General features: G+C 51.7%; 2 protein-coding genes across 3 annotated transcripts in view; one reads left to right on the top strand and one right to left on the bottom strand.

Moving 5' to 3' along the window:
• Positions 1-10,054, top strand: part of CYSTM1 (cysteine rich transmembrane module containing 1) — a 30,652-nt gene extending 20,598 nt beyond the window's left edge. For both annotated transcript variants that reach the window (XM_026105508.2, XM_026105509.2), the window contains exon 3: positions 9,568-10,054. In XM_026105508.2, the coding sequence (XP_025961293.1) occupies positions 9,568-9,674 (107 nt within the window). In that variant the 3' untranslated portion in view covers positions 9,675-10,054. The remainder of the gene's footprint in view (positions 1-9,567) is intronic.
• A 3,337-nt stretch (positions 10,055-13,391) lies between these two features.
• Positions 13,392-19,812, bottom strand: part of PFDN1 (prefoldin subunit 1) — a 33,856-nt gene continuing 27,435 nt past the window's right edge. The window contains exon 4 of the mRNA XM_026105506.2: positions 13,392-13,635. Coding sequence (XP_025961291.2) covers positions 13,552-13,635 — 84 coding nt within the window. The 3' untranslated portion in view covers positions 13,392-13,551. The remainder of the gene's footprint in view (positions 13,636-19,812) is intronic.

Here is a 19,812-nt window from a genome sequence, read left to right as displayed (position 1 = left end):
GCCTTTCTGTCCAGGGGAATTGTTGGCCAGATCTGTTGTGCCCAGGCTCTGCCCTTGGAGGTCTTGTGGGCAAGGGAGAAGGCATGCGGCAGACAACAGTCTTGTTGGTAGCCACTATGAGAGCTCTAGTCAGAGCCCTGAAGTCCCTGTTCCCTGCTAGCGCAATTTCTTCTTCCACACGCTTGCTGCTGCCTTGGGATCTGCTCAAGGACATGTTACTGTCTAGGGAAGTCAGGGCTGGGTATTCTTTCCTCCTACAGTGTTGGGTCTGCAAATCCAGAGTGTGCATCCTAAAGAGGGCTCTGAAACGCTGCATTTTTAGTCACTGTCATCTCCGCATGCTTTAGTTGCCATTAACACCCTTGTGCTAACCTGTTCTTCTCTGCTGTCAGCCCTGAATGGAATGACTTGTAAAAGATTTAAGTGAGAATGTTTTGAAGGTAAAACCAGGTGCACACTGATTTGACTTAGCAGTCTGTAGACTGTACTTAAGAAATTAATATTGAAGCAGTGACTTCTTGCATGCTGGCTGGACAAGTGAAAACAGAGCTCTTGGTGCAGAAGTGACTTGTGATTAAAAATCATTTTAATCACATATGGGAAAAGGCTTATTGGTCCCTTCTCTACTGTGTGTTTCTTCCCAGAGGAGAAAACTGTGGTATTAATGCATATTTCTGCTCTGAAGAGTTGTCACTATGGCAAACAGTTGTTCAGATACCATGGGGAGTATTTGGTCTGCAGTAGCAATTTTTTTTGGCGGACTGCTTATTGCTGCTTCCTCCTGCATACTCCAGGTCTGTCTTAATAGAACAAGTCTACATGCAGCTAGGAATGTCAGTAACTTGTTTGCATGCAGAGTAGGTCTGTATGCAGGCGTCCTCACCTCAGGAAGGAAGGAGGAAGAGACTGCAGTCAGCTGGTGTTCAAGCTTAGCAGGCCCTGAGTGTGCATTCGCCTTCTCCCTGGGCAGCTGGGTTCCTGGCTGCACCAGCCACTTGGTTTGCCTGAAGTGAGCTTTCACTCTGAAGCTGTCTACCTGGATGTCATACCTGAAATACTTATGCCGGGAATGTGGAGCAAAACTAGCAGAATGACACTTTGGGGCTTTCAGATGTAATCACTGTATGCTTTCGAAGGGGTTCTCTGTGTAGAGAAGTCTGTGCTGTAACAGTATGTGATGTCTGTGCTACGGCCCTGGGAAGGGATAGTCTGATTGTATTTCCAAAGCCTGTATCATTGTACCACAATGCTAGTAGATCAGGTAAAGCGCTGGGATAAGTAACATTACAGCGTAAGGTCATGACTGCAGCTTGTGCCAAACCAGGTAAAAAGTCCTGCTGTTGGCCATTTCTTCATGGAGCTAATGATTAACATATCAATTAGGTATGAGCAGAAACAAAATGTGTATGCTTAAGATAAAGCAGACTACGTGAAATAACAAAGTATTGTAGTATTTGTTTTTTAAAAAACAGTAGGAGTTGTTACCTGCGTTGCTTTGTACAGACTGGTACTGTGTGATTACAGGGAGTGTTACCACTTTCATAGCAAGCATGATTCATTGTGATCTGTAGCCTTTAGAGTTGATTAGAAAATGGGAGAGTCTATTCATCTTACTCGCCGTCCCATCTTTTTTCAGAAAAATCAATGGAAGCGTGAAAACTTGAGTCTAAAACTGGTTGCTATTTAGGGCCTCTGGGAGTAGTCACCCTTGTTCCTATTCTTTCTGTCTACCTGTCCCAAAGTGCTTATGGGCTTATGTTTGTCATGGGAAGAACCTTGGCATGTCATAGGAGATCTTTAGATAGTCTGACCCTGGACAGAAAGAGGCACAAAGCAGCTAATAAAGTCCCCAGCAGGGCTTGCTACAGTACATCTGAACTGGATGGCTTTAGCTTGGAGATGCTCAAGATTCTGACAAAATACACAAAAACAGCAGTTTCTTGAATTGACACGTTTTGGGTTGGGTTTCTGTTGGCAAAGCTATTGTGGTAGAAGACCTGAACCCTCTTATTGAAAAACAGCTGAAGAGACAGAAGATTGGGGAAGTGCTGGTTGAAGTGAGTTGGGAAGAACTTGGGTGGCTTGCATCCAAAAACATGCTGTGCAAGACTTACCAATGAAACAACAATCAGTGCAATGAGTGAGGTGCTTAGGGTTTTGTTATGCTACTCTTTACCCCACTTTATAGGGTATCCTCTGCCTTTGAAGTAGTGCTAATTCATAGACTTGGAAAAATGAGTAAACACTGCTTCTATGTACTCTTGATTTCCTTGGGTACTTCATTCACCATATATGTATTAGTTCTTTGAAGCTGATGTTCCTCAGTGTCCAAATAAGAGGATTGTTATACAGTGTTTCCAGCTTAAGGAGACTTGGCTGGGAACAGTTTGTCTAGCCTTCTGGCAGTTAAGACTGGGGAGAAGGGGAGAAACTTTTGGACTATGCACTTCGGTAGCTGTAAGTGAATAGTCAGCCAGCCTTCACCTGTTCTGCTTTTATATTCTGTACAAGACCCACACCCAACCAGGGGGAGAGAAGCTTCTTAACATTAATACCATATAGCTGTCTTAAATTTCACTGACAATATGTCTGCCACTGGCTGTAGAGCTGCAACTTCAGAAGCAGTAGTGAAGGTTCAGATTGAAGTGATCAAGTTATAAAGCAGAGGTTGGGTTTTTCTTTAATTTAGGGTATTGCTCAGATGCTCATGAAGTCTGAAAGCTTTCAGGAAGAACTGTATTTCCTCTCAAAACTGATTCTTGCTTTGTTTTAAGCATTGGCTGATGACAGTTCCACTTGTCATGGCAGAGCGTTGCCCATTTAGGCTCTTGTTCTCTTTGGGAGAGAAAGTCTGCAGTGGAAGACACTAACTTCTCAAATGTATCTGTTTCAAGTGGATCTTTTCTGGGGCTTTCCCTAAAACTACTCTTGAGTGAGTAGATATGGTAAAGTAGCTTACTCCTCATGTGGTCATGGGGAAAAAGCTATAGAAAAATCAAATATTTTGCTTGCTCACAGAAAACAAGAGGCTCGTAAGGTGGCAGAGGAATATTCTGTAGCCTTACGGTGGTAACAAGATGCTTGCCTGGCAATTGGTGAGTCCAGCAGCTCTTTTTGAATGGGAGAAGCTGTGCACTTAGTCTTCTGGTGCTGTTCTGCAGGGGGTTTCTGTAGGAAAGTGCCTGTGCCATAAATAGGCTGTTGGTTTGGGGGATCTTCAGCCTCTAGCAGAACAGGGTGAAATGACTGAGTCTTTTTCAATGCCATGTTGCCCTTTCTGCCAGAAAGGCACACCTTCCTGAAATCCATTGCAAGTCCATGAAAGGTGTCGATACAGTTACCCTCTCTGCTTACCTGCTGTGTCCAAAGTTGCTCATTCTCTTGCCCCATCTTGCCCTGAATTGTTAGTGGGCATTTGTGCTTTTGTATCAACCACTTGACTTAGGAAAGACTGTGCAATAAAGCAACCAGTAAAAGCAGATGTGCAGAACAGATAGTTGAAGGTGTTAACTTGAAGGGGAAGAGCTAAGCTTATTGCTATCTTGACCCAGTTGTGAGCTGCTGTGCTGAGAAGCAGTAGGTAGTGATGTGAATCAGCTGAGCCATAGAGTAGAAGTGCTTATCTCCCATTGCACAGGCCCAAATTTGGAAAAGCCATGTTTAATATTTCAGCAAGTGTTTCATAACAGCACTTTACATGCTGTCAGTATATTCTGGACACTTCTTGGCTGTAGTTTAAAACCTCTAATGGATTAATTAGAAGTCCTTGAGGCAAACTCTTCTTGTATGCCTCCAGTCATAGGCAGCTTGCTATAAATTGCACTGGACAGCATCTATTTCAACTCTGCTTTAAGATGAAGGAGAATTATACAGAAGCAATCTCCAGCAGCAGAGTCTGCAGTGAAACTCAATTTGATTGACTTTTTTAAATAACTTGTCAACTAATCAGCAAAATATTGGTTTGCGTGGGATGAAGAAGGACTTTGCAGTGTTAGTGCATCGTTTGACAGCTGTCTCTTGTATGCTTGCTAGCATTGCTCTTTGGTAGCTTATTCTTGAGTTACTGGAAAGCTGTGTTGCTTTAACTCTAGCAGTAAAAGGCAGTGGTTCTAGATCTCTTCCCTGAATGATGTCTTGGTTGTGGCTACAAATACAGCTTTCTTCAACACCAAACTGCATTACCTGTTCTTTCTATTTTTGTCTTGTGCAGCTAGTGAATGTACAAAAGCTTGGCACTAAACTACACCTAACTTTGGCAGCTCTTCAGTCTGAAATCAACCTCTTTAAATCAGGAAAGCAATGACAGTTATTGCTTTGGGAGCCTAGGGTGGTGGAAGAGGTAGGGTGTTGCTGTCTCAGCTCCACTGGATGGAAAATACTGTTTCTTAGCTTGAGAGGCTGGTAATTGTTCCACTCTTGCCTCAAAGATCTATTGTTTCGATGTTTATTTTTGCATCTTTGTCTTAGAGCTGCTGCAAGGTAGAGAATAGTGGCTGCTCTTATAGGAATGTAAAGTGGGAGATACCCAAACAGCTCATTAAGTTGCGGAATTGGCTAGACCTGTTGTATAGTACCTTAGCCTTGAGAATACCCTGTTGGTGTTTCCACTACTATATCCTTGACCTGAAGCGACTTAACGTGTTGCAGCAATACTGAAAACCTAATCTGCTCTGACTACCCATGCCAGCTGGGCTTGGCTAGTGTGGCAGAAGCTAGTAACTGCCCTCCAGCCTGTGGTCTGCATGGCAGTGACATGGTCTTCTCCTGTCAGCGGGTGCCTGCAGGATGCTGTGGCTGCCCTCTGAGTTGGCTGGCTGAAGAAGTTGGCTAGCTAGATCTGCTTGCACTCAAACTGTAAAATTCCTGTCTCTTAATCCTCAGGGAAGAGGGACGGTGCTTATAGGGCATGTACCCTCAGCTCTTTTGCTGGAGCAGCTGAGATAGATTGAGCTTTTTTAGGAAAAAAAAAAAAATTAAAGGCTGAAAATGGGACCTGCCTGCTGTGGTCTGAAGATGTGAGGCACAGGCCTAATTACGCTGCTCCCTGAGCAGTGTAACATTACACTGCCCACCAGACTTGTGAGTGTTGCACACTGCAGAGCTCTTCTCGGGGCTGAGGAAGGTGTCAGGTTTCCCCTGGGTTTCGCTCAGTCTGAACCTGCAAGGACTTTACTCAAGAGCGAGTTTAGTGGCCTCTGTTCTTGCTGTTGTTTTCCAGAGGTCAAAGTCAGCCTTCTGCCTCCCAATCACTGGGACTCCAGTGCTTCGCTGAATGTGTGTCGTTGTCATCCCCCCAGCCTCCCCTTGTGCAGTTCTGGGTATCTCAGGGCACCGTGGCCCCCAGTTTGAGGTATGCCTATGGTCTGTCAGCTGCAATCCAGCTCTTGACGGCTCTGAAATAGGACAGCTTGAACTGCATGTGGCAGACTGTTAGAAACCAGTGCTGTCTCAGGGCTCAAACACCGAGAGCCAGTTCGGGGGCTCCCTGAGTAGCAGTGGGAAAAGCACACTTGCCTGTTTGCTCTGAGGGATGGTAGGAGCTGCTGAGCATCCTTTCTCATCTGAACATAGGTGGGAGAAGATGAATGGGTGCTCCCGCTCCGGCAAGGAGCTCTTAGCCATCTCTGCCCTTTTGGTTTGTGCTCTGCCATGCTGAACAACTGCAGAGCACCTTTTTAACCAGTGTTCTTGAAGCACTTGATAAGCATTTTGCCTTCACTCATCGTAACAGGACTCTATGCAGAGGAAACAAAGGCACCAAAAAAGTTAGCAGCTTGTTCGGAGCTCCTGTATCTACCAGGAAAGAAGCCTGATGTTTTTTCCCAGCCTGAAATGCGTTACCTCCTGTCCTTGCAAGCTGAACTCGTTCTGTGTAACTTTGCCCTGCTGCTTGCCTTCTGAATAGCTCAGTCTTATGACTGGATTTGTACAAAGGCGTTGTGTGGCGCCAGGGTTCGCTTCTCGTTACAGCTCAGTGGGGCAAGCCAAACAGAAAGGCAATAGCTGAATAATCTGCGTTGGGCACTGCTGCTGCAGGAGAGAATGCCGTCCTGTCGAGGAGGACAAACGGATCAAATGTCAGGATGTCTGGCTGCTTCTAACAGTGCTGGTCAGGGAAAGAAAGCAAAACTGTATGGGCAACTCTGCTAAACCAGCTTAACTCTTGGAAGTGCAGGGCACAGTTCCCTCCTTCCTGCTCTGGAGGAGTCGGTGACCCCTATAGCACGCTGCTCTGAGGATCTGACTGGCCACTGGATTAAAGCATGTGCAGTATTAAGGGGCAGAGGAATGAGTGGACTCAGGTCACTCCACCAGAGAGAACAGGCAATGAATAGCCAGAGCCACTGCGACAGCACTGTCTAGGGTCAAATGCCCACAAGTCTTCAAGCTTTAAAATGTGAAGCCTTTGTAAGACTTCCATGCCAGTGTTTGAGTGCAAGTTTGGGGCTGCTACCTGGTTGTGGGCAGATGAGAGGAAAGGGCCTGACAGCAATCTTATCTGCCTTGGGGTAGATTTCTCCTCCTCCCTTTGAATGGGATGAGTCTATGGTCCACCCTTTGAGAGGGATGAAAGATGATTGCCTGGATCCCAGGAGGAGGTAGACATGCCTGTAGCTGAGGATGAACAGCCAGGAGTACGTAGTCTACCTGGGCCTGAGGCTGCACTCTGGGCTCCATATCCCTTGACCTTGCACTGTGCTCCCTGCCTGCGTAGGGGACTGATATCTCTGCCCTGGCCACTGGCTGTGGGAGGAGCTGCCTTAGAGATCATGCTGCCTCTCCTCGCTGCCCCCACCCTCGCAGCACTGCCTAACAACTTGTGCACTAACAGTGCTGTAGTCTAGACCAAGACCCAGGCTTTCATTAGCTTCAGGTGTTGCTTTCTCTCTTGCACTGAGGCAAGGCAGAGAGGAATATGCTTTTAGCTCTGCAGGGGCTGTCAGCACTACAGCAGCTCCTCCTGGGGAAGGAGAGTGCCTGGTTCCCTTTCCTGCTTCAGCACAGCCTGTCACAGCACTGTAGCGCACACTCACCTCTTTCCAGGGCTGCCTGGAGAGGAGACTTTTTTTTTTTTTTTTTTTAATCCTGCCATGGAGCAAGGGCACCACATGCTGTTATTGGATGCTCAAATGCAGCTGTGAAGCCTTGGAGAGAGGGATGGTAGTGCTCTGCTGGAGCCATGCAGTGTCTCCTCTGAAGCAGGGCTTTGCCTGCAGAAGAGGAGATGCCTCTTTGTGTTATTCTGGCTGGCAAGAGGGAGGCTGCCCGAGGCTGGGAATGCAGACTGTAGTTGAAGGCAGTTTAGGGGTGTGTCGGGGGGTGCTTTTGTTTTTTTTGACTGGGCTCTTTAACTCTGTGCCCTAACTATGAATTATCATGACAGCAGGATTTAGTACAGTGTAAGCATGAGCAGCTCCCCTTCCACCCAGGAGCTTCAATTCTGCAGAGAACTGAAGCAGAGAAGGAGGAGGAACATTCTTCTGAGCACAAATCAGTGGGTGGTAGATCAGGTTCGTGCCATTCTCCTGCCCAGGCCTTGTTGTCAACACCTTTTAGCCACTTGGTTTACAGCACTGCCTGCTTACCTGAGCCAGGCTCTTGTGTAAGGGCATGTTTCCCATGAAGACCATAACAAACAGACCCAAGAAAGCTCATGTGCCTGCCTTCAAATTGTGCTGCAGTTTCAGGTGTGTTAGCCCAAGCACAGGATGGAGGAACCAAAGGTGAACTGCTAGTCTGCCCTGAGTGGGCTTCTGGTGCCTGCTGCAATAGGCAGAAATGTAGCAGGCAGCACAGAGGACCTGTGTGTGGGACACTGGCAGAGCTGTATCCAGGCCTGGGGCTCTTGGAGGTGCAAGCAAGTTGTAAGTAGTTCAGCCCTACTTGGCTGTAAGGGGTCAGCCATGAGCCATACTTACTGCTGGGCCAGCTACCTCCTATGCTTTTAGTCAACTGGTGATGTATGGTGAATCCCAACAGCCTGCTGGGCTCCTCTGGTTGCCTGCCAGGGGCAGAGCTTAAATGGTTTTTATCCATGAGGTGTTATCATGAGCATTTGGAGGTGTGATCCAGGATCACCTGGATCCAAGGATTGCCTCCTGCTCACCTGCTGAAAGCTGGCTGTACTTTGTGTGCTGAGCAGGTAGTGTTGGAAGAAGACCGCCCAGTCCAAGGCGGTCAGTGTGCCAGATGGACAAAGCCCATCAAAGGCATGTGGCACTGGACAATTAGCATGTAAGATGGACACAGAGGTGGAGCAAGGACTGATCACTGGCTTCCTGGAGGAGAAGGCCGTTAGTGCTTGAGCAGAGCCGGAGCAGTGTCAGGGAACAGCCACTCATTAAAGCAAGCTGACTTAGCGTTGCCAGTCTAAGCAGACGGCAAGCTGACAAATCCCAAATGCACTCATAGCTATGGAAACTGGCATCTCCTGGAAAACTTTGCCCTGGATGCTTGTCCAGGCTCTTGTCCCTGCAGCCAGGGCAGACCTGACAGCAGGCAGCTTATCTTCACTGTGCTAAAGCTTCAGAGCTTTCTGCAGCTTTCATGTGTGTGTGGAAGTGACCCTGTGGCACAGCTTGTGTGCAAGGAATCTTCCCTCTCGTTTTCCAAGTCGGCCCTCTGCTGACTCTGGAGCCCTCTGGACATGGGCTATTTTTAATGTTCCCTGGTCTGCCAGGCAGTTGTGGAGAAACGCAAGGAAACCAATTCATGGGGAAATGGGCTGCTAGAGAGGGAGGCTCTGAAGGAGATGTGTCCCCAACACTGCCACAGCCTCATCCCTCTCTCTGTCCTCACAAGGATGGAGTGAGTGAGCTGGTCAGCCTGAGCTCCTTCCTGTTCTGTTTCTGCAGGACTTGCTGGCTGGGAAGGGTGAGCTTTTCCTACCCCTAAGAAGTGTGTGCTCCCTCAGCAATGCCCACCTAGATGTCCTGAGCAGACTGTGTGAGTGCAGGATCTTCTGCCAGCTCTGCAGCTGAACTGGGTAGCTCCTGTCCTGGGAAAGGCCAGCTGCACTGCTGGGGTGCACACCAGGCTTGCCGGTGCTAGTCGGAGGGGCACTCGGTGTGAAGTGGCACTGATTTAGGTCAGTGCAGCAAGGCACGTGGCAACTGGTGTCCCTGTGGGCGCTCAGTTCTGGAAAACTGCTGCTGCTGTAAAAAGCCTCGTTGGGGGGTAGGGAGAGGCAGATGGGCTGGCAGGGATGGTCTGAGATGCCAGCTCAGGCTGCTGCCACACACTGCTGGACGCAGGCAAGCGAGCACTCCTTCCTGCGCTCCCAGGAGAGCAGCTTGCGCAAAGCAGACATGTTCCAGGCTGAACCAGTCATCTTGCTCAATAATTGTATCTGTGTAACAGGAATCTGGTCCTAGCTGATCTGTACCAGCTGCTTGTGTCAAGATCATAACATTGCACAGTCTCAGCAGCCTGGGTCTGGCTGTAAAAACTAACTTTATTCAAGGGCTGCTTTTGTTTGGGTGGGAGCTGCAGGTGCATTTGGCAGCTGTTAGCAGCTGGGCGCAGCTCTTTGCTGTTCTCTGACTGAGCTCTCCTCTTTCTCCCCAGTGTACGTCGTGGAGGAGCGGCGGAGGGACGACACGGGTGAGAGTGCCTGCCTGACGGCATGTTGGACTGCGCTCTGCTGCTGCTGCCTCTGGGACATGCTGACCTGACTGCTGAAGCCGCCTCTCATACCTCTCACCGAGTGCTATGCAGTCTCCTGACTTCTGTCCTCACTTCTTTCTGTTACTGTAATCAATGCTCTGCTTTGCACAGCCAAGAGTTCCTGTCTGTCAGCTGTAGCGCCATGGGGGGGGTGGTGCACTCCTTTATTTTAGTAAAGGAAAATCCCTTTTTAACATTTCTAAGACTTTTGTTGTAACTTTGAAGAATATGTTAATGGTATATTTTGGCCAAAGGCATTCTGATAAATACATATTTTATCAGTTGAAATGTTCCTAGTCCTAGAAATGAAGATATATGCAATAATTAAAGCCAACAGTTGATTTTCTTTGCTAGGTCCTGATTGTTTCAATAAATCTGTCCAACAGAGGGTGTGCTTTCCCTGTTGCTGTCTCCTCAGCTTCCTGCATGTGTCAGCACAGCAATGATGGAGTTGGCTTTGAGCAGTTTTGCTGCAGGAATTTGTGCCTGTCCCCCTTCCTGGGGCTGTCTGGCACTGCTGTGCCCAGCATCTGTGGGCTTTCCTGCAGTAATCACTCTTGCATAAGCACAGTGAAGCCAGCTTTTGGGGGCAGGAGGGAGCTGGTTCTTTCTGACAGGAGAAGCCTCCCTCCCTTTGGTGAGCTTTCCAGCCCTACAGCTTGTGATATTCAGGTCCCCTACTGGGCCCTAAGGGGGGGGGGGGGGGGCGCCTCTCTAGCAGGTCTTGCAAAGGCAGAGAGCTGAGGGAAGTGCCCCTGTCCCCCCTTATTGCTGTGTGGGTGCCAGCAGCTGGTGGGACAGGCCCTGATTCCTTGCAGGTTTTCTGAGCAGTGATCCATCATCCCCCTGCTGCAGAGCAGGCTTTAGGGGAGGTGAAGAGCTGGGTATGAAGAAGCAAGGCCATGGATTAATTTAGTGCTGGGGATTTATGACTGGTGTGCTGAGCCAGAGGAGGGATAAAAAGCTTTTATCTGTAGAAAATGAGGGAAGGCTGCTGCTGTTCAGCTGTGTGCCTGTCCTTGAGGAGGATGGTTCCCACCAGCTCTGCTGTTCCCTTCTTGCCTTTGTCAGGAGCAAAACTACCCCCAGATTGCCACAAGTTGCCTTTGCTCTGTATTGGTTGAAGATCATCTAAGGAGGCAAAGCTTTTAAAACCTGTGTAACTTTTAGCAGCAGTTTCAAAGGCTGCTGCACCTACCATCCCTTGGGCAGTAAGCTGTTAGTGTATGCTGTGTCTGGCCCCCCTGAAAGCTGGTGGCAAGAGCCAGGAGATGTGAGGGTAAAACTAAAGTAGCGTTGTGTGTGTGAGGACCTCAAGGTTCCTCTGCTCTTCAGCCAATTGGGGCCTGGATCCAGCATCAGGCCAGGGCAGGACCTGGGTATGTAGCATGGGGGTGTGAGTGCTTAACTGCATGGAGGGGCTACCTGCTGCAAGGCTCATCCAGTCAGCACAAGGCACCTTGCTGAGTTCCTTGAGGCGGTTTTATTTGAGAGTTTTCCTCCTTGACTGGGTGCTGAGGAAGCCTGTGGCACAGCCTGTACATTCTGCACTGTTTGGCTTTGGTTTTGGAACTGTGGTTTGAGGGTTCCAGGTGGGGGCAAGACAGTTTGGGGGGGAGCCTGGGGCCCCTGGCAGCAGCCTGTTCCCAGGAACCTTCTTGGCTCTCACCCCAGGGCCCTCACTGGCCTCCTAGCAGCAAGCCCTGCTCTGGGAAGGGTCGCAGGGCTCCAGTGCGTGTTCTCACCTTCCCCCAGCTGCTCAGCAGCCTTCAGGGCTCAGAAAGTTGGTCCCTGGTCCTCCCTGCTTTGGCAGATGGGTAAGAGCGAGGGTGTTCAGCTGCTCAGTGTTCGTGCCTCTGCCTGCCAGGGTGCCTCCTCTCCCTCCCTGCCCTTTCCCTAGTGCGTTGGGCAGCGCGAGCCAGCAAACCTGGTCTGGCCTGGCGTTGGTTGCTGCCCAGAGAGGACCTTGCTGGGCACAAAGGAGAGCCCCTAGCTGTGCAAAGGGGGGACAGAGCTACAGGCTAGGCTTTGCTCTGCCTTGGATCGGTGCAAGAGCTGGGCTGGGGCTGTTTGCACGCAGCCCCCAGTGTGGGAAGGAAATAGGACTCAGGTTTGCTGCACTCTTGTTACAGAACACTGAAGCCTCCTGCTCCTGCTTTGGCACCCACTGCGAGCACCAACAAAGCGGCTGCAATCCTGGGTGCTGAGCTCCTGCGGCTACAGCAGAGAGCTCCCCCCTTTCCCCAGGGGCGCCTGGTCCTCAGCACTGTGGTGCCCATCTGCAGAGATGTGCGGGATGCACCACCTCGCCGATCTGCTTGTGTGCAGCTGGGAAGAGCTGCCCAGGGCTCCAGCCACCCCTCCCTTGGCACCGGGGGGATGCTGGCTGCATGGGGCTGAAATTGGGCTCACAGTGCTGGAGGGCAGGTGCCCACTGCAGGCACCTCTGCCAGGCAGAGAGGACTCTGCCAGTGCTCCCAGCAAGCTGGTCTGCCCACTCTCATGCTGGGCCAGCATCAAGCTGGCGGGGGGGGGGGGACCCTGCTCAGACCCCAGCCAAGGCCTTGATACCAGCCTACCCCCCCCCCCCCCCCACCGGCTGTCACAGTGGGTGTCCAAGGGACTGAGCCTGGTGCCAAGCCCAGCAGACACTCTGCAGAGGGCCACAGCTGGCCCCGTTGGCTCTGCCTGTGCCTGGTGTGTGCCAAGCACCCAGTCCTGCTGCCCACGTGGCCCAGGCTCCTGGGCCACAGGGAGCGAGTGGAGCTGCAGGGCCAGGGCACGAGGCACATGGGCAAGCGCCGGTGAGTGCATGACCCAGCCAAAGCCCAAGCTTCTTGCAGCCCTGTTGCCCAGGTAGCACTGAGAAAAGGGATGAGTGTCCTGCGAGGCAGCCCGTACCCTGCTCTTTCCCAAGGGGAAGCACTCCTGGGCAGCCCAATAGTAAAGCCCACTGCATAGTGCTGCTGGCTGGCCTTTACCAGGCTGCTGGGGGGCTTTTTGTGTTGTTGTTAAGTTCTTTAAAATTTCACAAAAAAAGACACCATAGGCAGGAGGGTGGGAAGGGGAGGCAGGGTGGCCATGGTGAAGGCGCACTGTGAGCGCTAAGCACAGGGTGGCACTGGGCCTCCACGTGCTTATGCCAGAGTGGGGCTGGGCCAGGCCTGTGCTTCTCAAGAGGGGGCCCCAGGGCACCAGCCCGTCACCCTGTGAGCCAGAATAAATGACAACCTGTCGCGGACACGGAGACACGTACGACACAGCCTGCCCCTGCCCTGCCAGCCTCTGCTCTCCCCATGCGCCAGCCTTGCAAGCCTCGCTCCTGCATCACACACCGCAACACGTGGGTCCCTGCATCCAGACCTGAGCAGGACACAGGGGCTGTTGGAAGCAGGAGGGCTGCAACAAGGCGAGTAGGAGCAGCACTCACCCCACATCCTGCCTCCAGCTGCCTTCCCAGCACAGCATGATCTCTGGCTCGCCTGCTGTTCTGGAGGGGAACCACGTGCAACCATGTTCCCAAGCCAGCTAAGGCTCCCTACCTCGAGCAACTGCAGCTCAGCAATTGAGGACTCGTTCCACAACACCAGGACCAGGTGCTGAGCACCTTGGGGGTCCCAGGCTTGAGACTGGCAGCTGAACTCAGCCGAGTCCAATGGAAAAAGGTCCCTCACTGTCGAACTCCTGCGAGAAGCCGAGGCCAGAAGCAAAAGCATGAGCTAATGCAGGCTTTGCAGTAGAGTTTATTAAAACAACCAAATACAGGCAAGGTGAGACAGGCCATCACGCAGCCAGGCAGCAGTGACCACAGGCAGAGCTACCCAAAAAAAAAAAAAAAAAAAAAAATCACTCTGAACAGACTGTGGCTCTGGGAGAGCCACCCAGCTACTGCGCCCTTCGGGCCATCAGCATCTCCCGGATGTTATCTTCAGCTTCCTTCACACTCCGCTCCAGGTACGACTTCTTCTGCTGCAAGGCAAAAAAAACCCAGAGCAGAGTTAATGCCCATCCTACTGCTGACAGCACATGCCAGGGGCGCTGGAGCAATGACATTTCCAGGGACCACCTCTAACCAGCCTGATGAGGGTGCACAGGACACTATAGGCCTCCTGTGGAAGGAGAGTGATTATTCATTTCCAGAGGCATCCTGGAACTGTTAATATTTAGCCTTTTTTTTTTGGCTGGGCAATGTTTACATAGACCTTGAATTTTGCTCTCGCTGAAACTTTTGCCTCACATTTGCTTAGGCAACAGCAAAAAATTGGACCCATAACTGGAGTAATGAAGAAAAAAAGAAATCAGCTCCTGAACTGTTTGAAGCCTTGACATAAATTATTAGTACCTTGTTATGCTGAGGCCAGTAGCTGACAGTAAAATTCTTTCACGCTCAGGTAAAAACAGCTCTTTCTCCCCACTGGGCCAGTTTTCAAAAACCTGACCCTCCTTGCTATTAGCTGCATCTTCAAAAATTCCCTGCCATCATCATAAAATACGTGTGTTTCTTTAATCATCTTTAATTAGCTGCTGCTTGGCAGGGAAGCATACCAAAGCCATGCATCTCAAGATAGGAATTCAGCAGGCAGCGTTTTTTCCTGCAAGTCTGGGTACTCCTAGGTGACTGGAAAAATCTGCACTTGGCTCTTTGGACTATTTTCTCTGGGTTTCCAAACAACAGACACAACAGTCGAGCTCTCCCCGCAGACACCAGGCCCACAGAAAGCATTCCTGCTGGAGTGCAGTCAGCCCTAATGGCTGGATGCAGCCTGCCTTTGGCGGCAGCGGGGAAAGTACTGCTCCAAATGCGTTTTGGTACAGGCTGCAAGGAAACCTCAGGGAGGCTCCCCAGAGCCGGGCTTTGCAGATCAGCCGCTGGGAACGCAGCGTATCAGGCAGAGCTTCTGGGAGGCACAAACAGGGCTCCAGGCAGTTGTACCTGCCCAGACGCAGGTCACGCTGGCTTGCTAGCCTCACAGCACCCGGTGCAGCAGGGGCCCCGTCTCGGCAAAGCCCGCTCAGCACCGCTGCAACACGATGCTCGCAGCACAGCAGTGCCCCCAGCAAGTGCGGCTGCCCAGCCACGGCCGAAGCTGATGCTCCTCCACACAGGCCGCAGAAGCTCGGTGACAGCTCAGGCTCCTGGCTGAGCTATGAACCAAGGTTATTCTTAAGTTGAAGGAGTCTCAGCCTCAGCCTAGAGCTTCCTGCCATGGGCTGCACTGAATCACCTCCCCTAACACGGGCAGAGGACCCCAGGGAAAGATGAACGGCCTCTAAATCCCACCAAAGCCAAGGACAGCTAAAAGGGGACACCAGAGGTCCTCAGCGCCACTCAGCCCTGCACGGGATAGAGCAGGGGGATCAGATGCATGGGGGAAGCATGTGCGGCTCCGGGTGCTCACTCCCAGCCAGCGGTTGCTTAGTGCAGTCCTTGGAGCGACTGCCCCCTCAGAGCAGACCTGTGCAGCGATGCGTCCGTACACTTCACCGAAATTCCCATGCCGCGAGGCCATCTCTTCCGGCCCCATTTCTAATTCCCAAAGGACCTTCAGTTCAACGGTAAAGCTCGTTAACAACAGCCGGGGCTGTGGGTATGGGAAAGGGCTCCGTGTCTCTCTCCCCTGGCCCCCGGACAGGGGCGACGGCTCTTGCTCCCAAGAGCTGCTTTCCAGGAAACCACCAAGGAGGCACGGCACGGGCTTCTGCGGCGAATGACTCGCCTCGCGCAGCCCCGACGTGCTTGCGGGCCTTCTGCAACCATCACTCTGCTCTCACGCTGCTCCTGAAAGAAGCTGAGGGTTTTTTTACAGTCAGGGAACTAAATCTGAAGGTGGCAAGGGGAGACAGGTCACAGTAAAGCTGCATGGCTCAGAGCTCAGAGGAGGCGCCCAGAGCTGCGCCCAGACCAGCCCCCAGGCAGGCTGGAAGGAGGGTGGCTTTGGCACCACAGACTCCTACGGACTCCTTTATCACTCAAACACTTTTCCCTATATTGGCCCATGACATCCCCCCTGGTTCTGCCTTTCTCTCCCCTCTGCAGGGCAACAGAGACGTTTCAAACGAGCAGCTCTCTGCTGGCAGGCTGGCTCCAGCCAGGACCGTAGCAAGAGCTGCGCCGTGCCCACCACAGTGCTGAGCGATGTCTGACCCATCAGGCTGCGAGCACGGGCTCTGGCGCTGGGATACAGCGGGATTTCAAACACCCACTGTTGGGAAATAAAGCTAGGGAGCCTTTGGACCCCACTTCCCCTGAGTAAGAGGGACTCTGAGCACTAAATTGGCCTGAAAGGCTGCAAAAACGTTCATGAATGTTGCGGTGAAGGCACCTTGCGCCACAGGGATCCACTCTGCCTGACCTCGCAACGGGGTGCTTTGCCTTCCCAATTTCTGCAAGGAAATGGGGGAATAACAGTGCTGGAGCTACACAGCTCATGGCAAAGGGACAGGGATTAATGCCATTTCTTTATTTAAGCAATGCCTGTAGTCCTTGGCAGACCAGGATTCAGTGAATTTATATATCCTTCGATCACCCTCTTGGCTTATGCGGTTCCTGGCATGCACAGATGTAGGGTAGAGGACCTGGACTGGTCCAGGTGCTTTTTCTCCTTTCTCCCAAAAGTGGCCTCCAGCCAGACTTGTCCCTTCAGAGATGGTGGCATCAAGCATCTCAAAGATTTGGGGACAGTTCAGGATCCAGTAGAGAGGAAGCACTGGATGGCAAAGGCCAACAGGCTGGAAACGCACACCAGAGACAGGGAAATGGGGCAGAGCTGGGGAAAGCTGTGCTCAGGGAGTGTCCTGCTGCAGGGGGAAAGGAGACACAGGACCCCCAGCTTGGGGACAGCAAACTTGCCAAGCTGCACTCCAGGCCGGCAGCACACAGCCCCACAGGCAGCACAGCTCGCTGCCCCTCTGACTCACGGCTCAAGCCAAGGGGGGGTGTGAAGCAGACTGTTGCTACATTTTCCAAACAGTAAGTGGGAGAAGTAAGGTGTTGCTTCCTGAGGAGCTGCAGCCTGGTTTCTGCTTAGGTAATCATGGGAGAAACAGCAGGAACTTGCGCGCAAACCTCTCCTTGCCACAATTACTGGGGTCTAGACAGGAACTCAGTGTGACTCCCCGGTCCTCCTTCCTGGGGAGCAGCGCTGTGAGCAAGCCGGGCTGACACACACTCTGCCTAGTCACACCAGCTCTGCAAGAGCCAAGCAAGGGGTCTGACAGCACTGCTCTTAAGTCATCCTTGAGGCTGTTCCAGCCCAGCCAGATCTGCTGGGCTGGTGGTAACTGTTAGCTATATGAGAAACATCCTCTGCAGCCTCCCAAAAACCCATCTCCAAGCTTCTCTGAACTTGCAAAGTTTATTCACACTTGCTGTTGATTTGTGGCCCTGGTTAATTCTAGCTCCCCTTGCCCTACGTATTGGACCAGACTGTGGTTGCTAGGTGTTAGCTCTTTACTAGATTAGCTAGATATATTTTTCTAAGAGGTGTTTACGGCTCCAAGTATTCATTCATTGTTGCATGTAGCAGCAAATTTCCAGTGCAATGCCAGAATTGTACTGCCAGTTTTGGTCCCTAAGGAAGTCGATGGCTGCTGCTCCCTCCTCCCTGAGGATATTACTTCTCCAGCACCTTAACTCCAGTGCTTGCCAGGCAGGAGCCTGACGTGGACATGGCAGCACCTGGCCCTGCAGGGGATGTGCACAGGAAGCCACCAACTTCAGAGGTCTGCAGAGGAGCTGCAAAACACGTGCTGCAAACTGCTGATTCTGAGCTCCTACCTGCTCCCCGCACCAGTGGTGCCAGAAACTGCCTTCCAGTGCAGGAAAAACAACCACCCATCCATCCTCCAGCTCCAGAGGGCCTTTGGCAAGACAGGGTGATTACCCAAAACAGAAAGACAGAGATGCCATTGCGTGAGTCATGGAGTCTCAGGGTGGAACTGGGAAAGGAGAGTTGCTTTGGAAAGCCAGTGGGATGAAGGTGACCCCATACCACTCAGCTCTTGGAAAAGCCCATGCTCATGGCCCACGAGCAAGAGGGCCACATCCTCCAAGAGGGCTGGGCAGTCCCACATGGAGCCAGCAGCTGCACGATAAGCAGGGCCCAAGAGCAAAGGAGGAAATAAAGGGGGCACAGCAGGAAGAGGCTGGCTTGTCAGCTGATGGCTCTGGCTTCAGTAAAAGGATGATTCCTCCTTCTGGTTCATGCTCACCACAGTCTGCTTGCTAGAGGTTTATTTACCAATTGGGAAAATACACTTCTTGAATGTTAGTGAAGCTTATTTAACAAGCATAGCTTCTGAATGCCCCTCCGCCAGGCTGAAGCACTTAGCCAGGGCAGGAAGCAAGCACCCCCAGCTTGCCACATAAGTGAATCACCCAGCACTGAAAGCCACCAGGGTTCCCACACTCCCCAGCCTGCCTTTGCCTCCACACTGTTTTCAGAGGTTTCAGAAACACTGCTTTGTTTTTGTAGCGCTGCCTGTGATTGACATTTGCAGGAACTCCCAAATGGGGCGGAATGAGCTGAGGTTGCGGCTGCCATCAGCATGCGAGGAGCCCCTCCGCTGCAGAAGCGAGGAGCGGAAGCAGGAGGCTGCCTTGAAGGCAGCTGAACGCACGTGGGAAGGTAATGCGATTTGCAGCTACACATTTCTGGGGAGGGAGCATGCTTAATACGTACTACCTGTCCTGACCTACTCCAGCACAGGACGAACTCTTGCACCTGCACTCGGCACTATCATGGGCTGTTATTCACCGGTTCTTATCTAACCTGGCCCTTATCTGCAGTGACAGCCTCTCAGTCCCCCTTCTACTCAGCTATTTCCCTGCACAGGAAGAGCACTGCCACCTACACTGGAGCCTGTGAGACCAACACACTGCTACTGGTACAGGCTAGCATGGTCTAGGCCCCATGGGGAAGAACAGCTGGTCTCCATAAGGTGCTAAGCTGAAGGAGATGCCCCAAAAAGCCAGTGCAGTCAAAGCCTCCAAGCCTGTAGTTTCATAATCCCTTTAAGCTGACTCTGCTGCCGACAATGATCATCTTTCCCAGCTTGGGCAAGGCTGCAGCAGCTGAGAGCAAACCAAACCACAAAACTGCTGATCTGACTGAAAAATAGCCCTGAAAAAAAAAGTTAGCTTTCACCTAAATCTGCTTCTGGAGCCAGGTTTGCCAGGTTAACGGCTGCCTAGCACTGAGACAGAGGATGGGAGGAGATGGCCAAAGGAGTGCTCTTCTTTGGGCAGCAGAGCCACTCCAGCCAGCTTGTGAAAGTGCACAGGGGCTGAACCTCCCATCACCTCGTGGTGGCTCAGGAGTCACCCTGGGTCTCCCCTGTTCTTTGACCGCAGAGAGCATCGCCATGCCCTGCCTGCTCTTCCTTTCCTTACCCTGCTGGGTCCTTGGGAACCTTCCCCACTTGCAAGCTTTCCTGCAGCCATCCTAAACCATATGAGTGAGGTAAGGGGGAGGAACAGCATGTGCTAACCTGTATGGGATTTCAATAGAGCTATGTCGAGTAAAACTGCTATCTCCCATGTGATCAGAGATGCAGCCAAAAATAGGATCGGCTTCTCACGCAGCCCCATAATACGGACAGCTCATGTCAATCTCCTGGGTGCTCTTCACAAAAGAAACGGAGGCTGGGCAGCTCAGGGCCCTGCAGAATGAGCTGCAGGGCTCTGCAGAGAGGACCCAGTCGAGCCACAAGCCTACAAACGCAGTCTGCTTGCTAGAGGCACAGGGACTCCCTGCAAAGAGGGCAGGGTGGCTGCTTCCCGCTGTGCTCACTGCAAACTCAACTAGGACAGTGGGCTGCAAAGCCAACAGCTCAAGTGCTCAGTTCTCACTCAGTGCTAGGCAGCCTCCAGGTACCGACTCCTGACAACTGCTGCCCAGGCCCGTGCTCAGTCTGCTTTCCTCCTTGCCTCTCTTGTATATGAAGGCCCAGCATGAGATCTTCGAAACAGCAGCTTGACTCTGCTCTCGGTCAGAAGTGACATAAGGCAGCATCCCCAGACCTTAACTCACTGCTCATGCTTCTTACTGAAGTGCACTGGAGAGGGGAGCCTGTGACCTAGTGGTTCTGGTTCTGGCTAAAAGCATTCCCTAAATACCTGCCCCTGCCACTATTCTGCACCGTGCC

Source organism: Dromaius novaehollandiae, chromosome 15 (genome assembly GCF_036370855.1).
Source record: "Dromaius novaehollandiae isolate bDroNov1 chromosome 15, bDroNov1.hap1, whole genome shotgun sequence".
Lineage (NCBI taxonomy): Eukaryota > Metazoa > Chordata > Aves > Casuariiformes > Dromaiidae > Dromaius > Dromaius novaehollandiae.
This window is presented reverse-complemented; position numbering and strand designations above follow the sequence as displayed.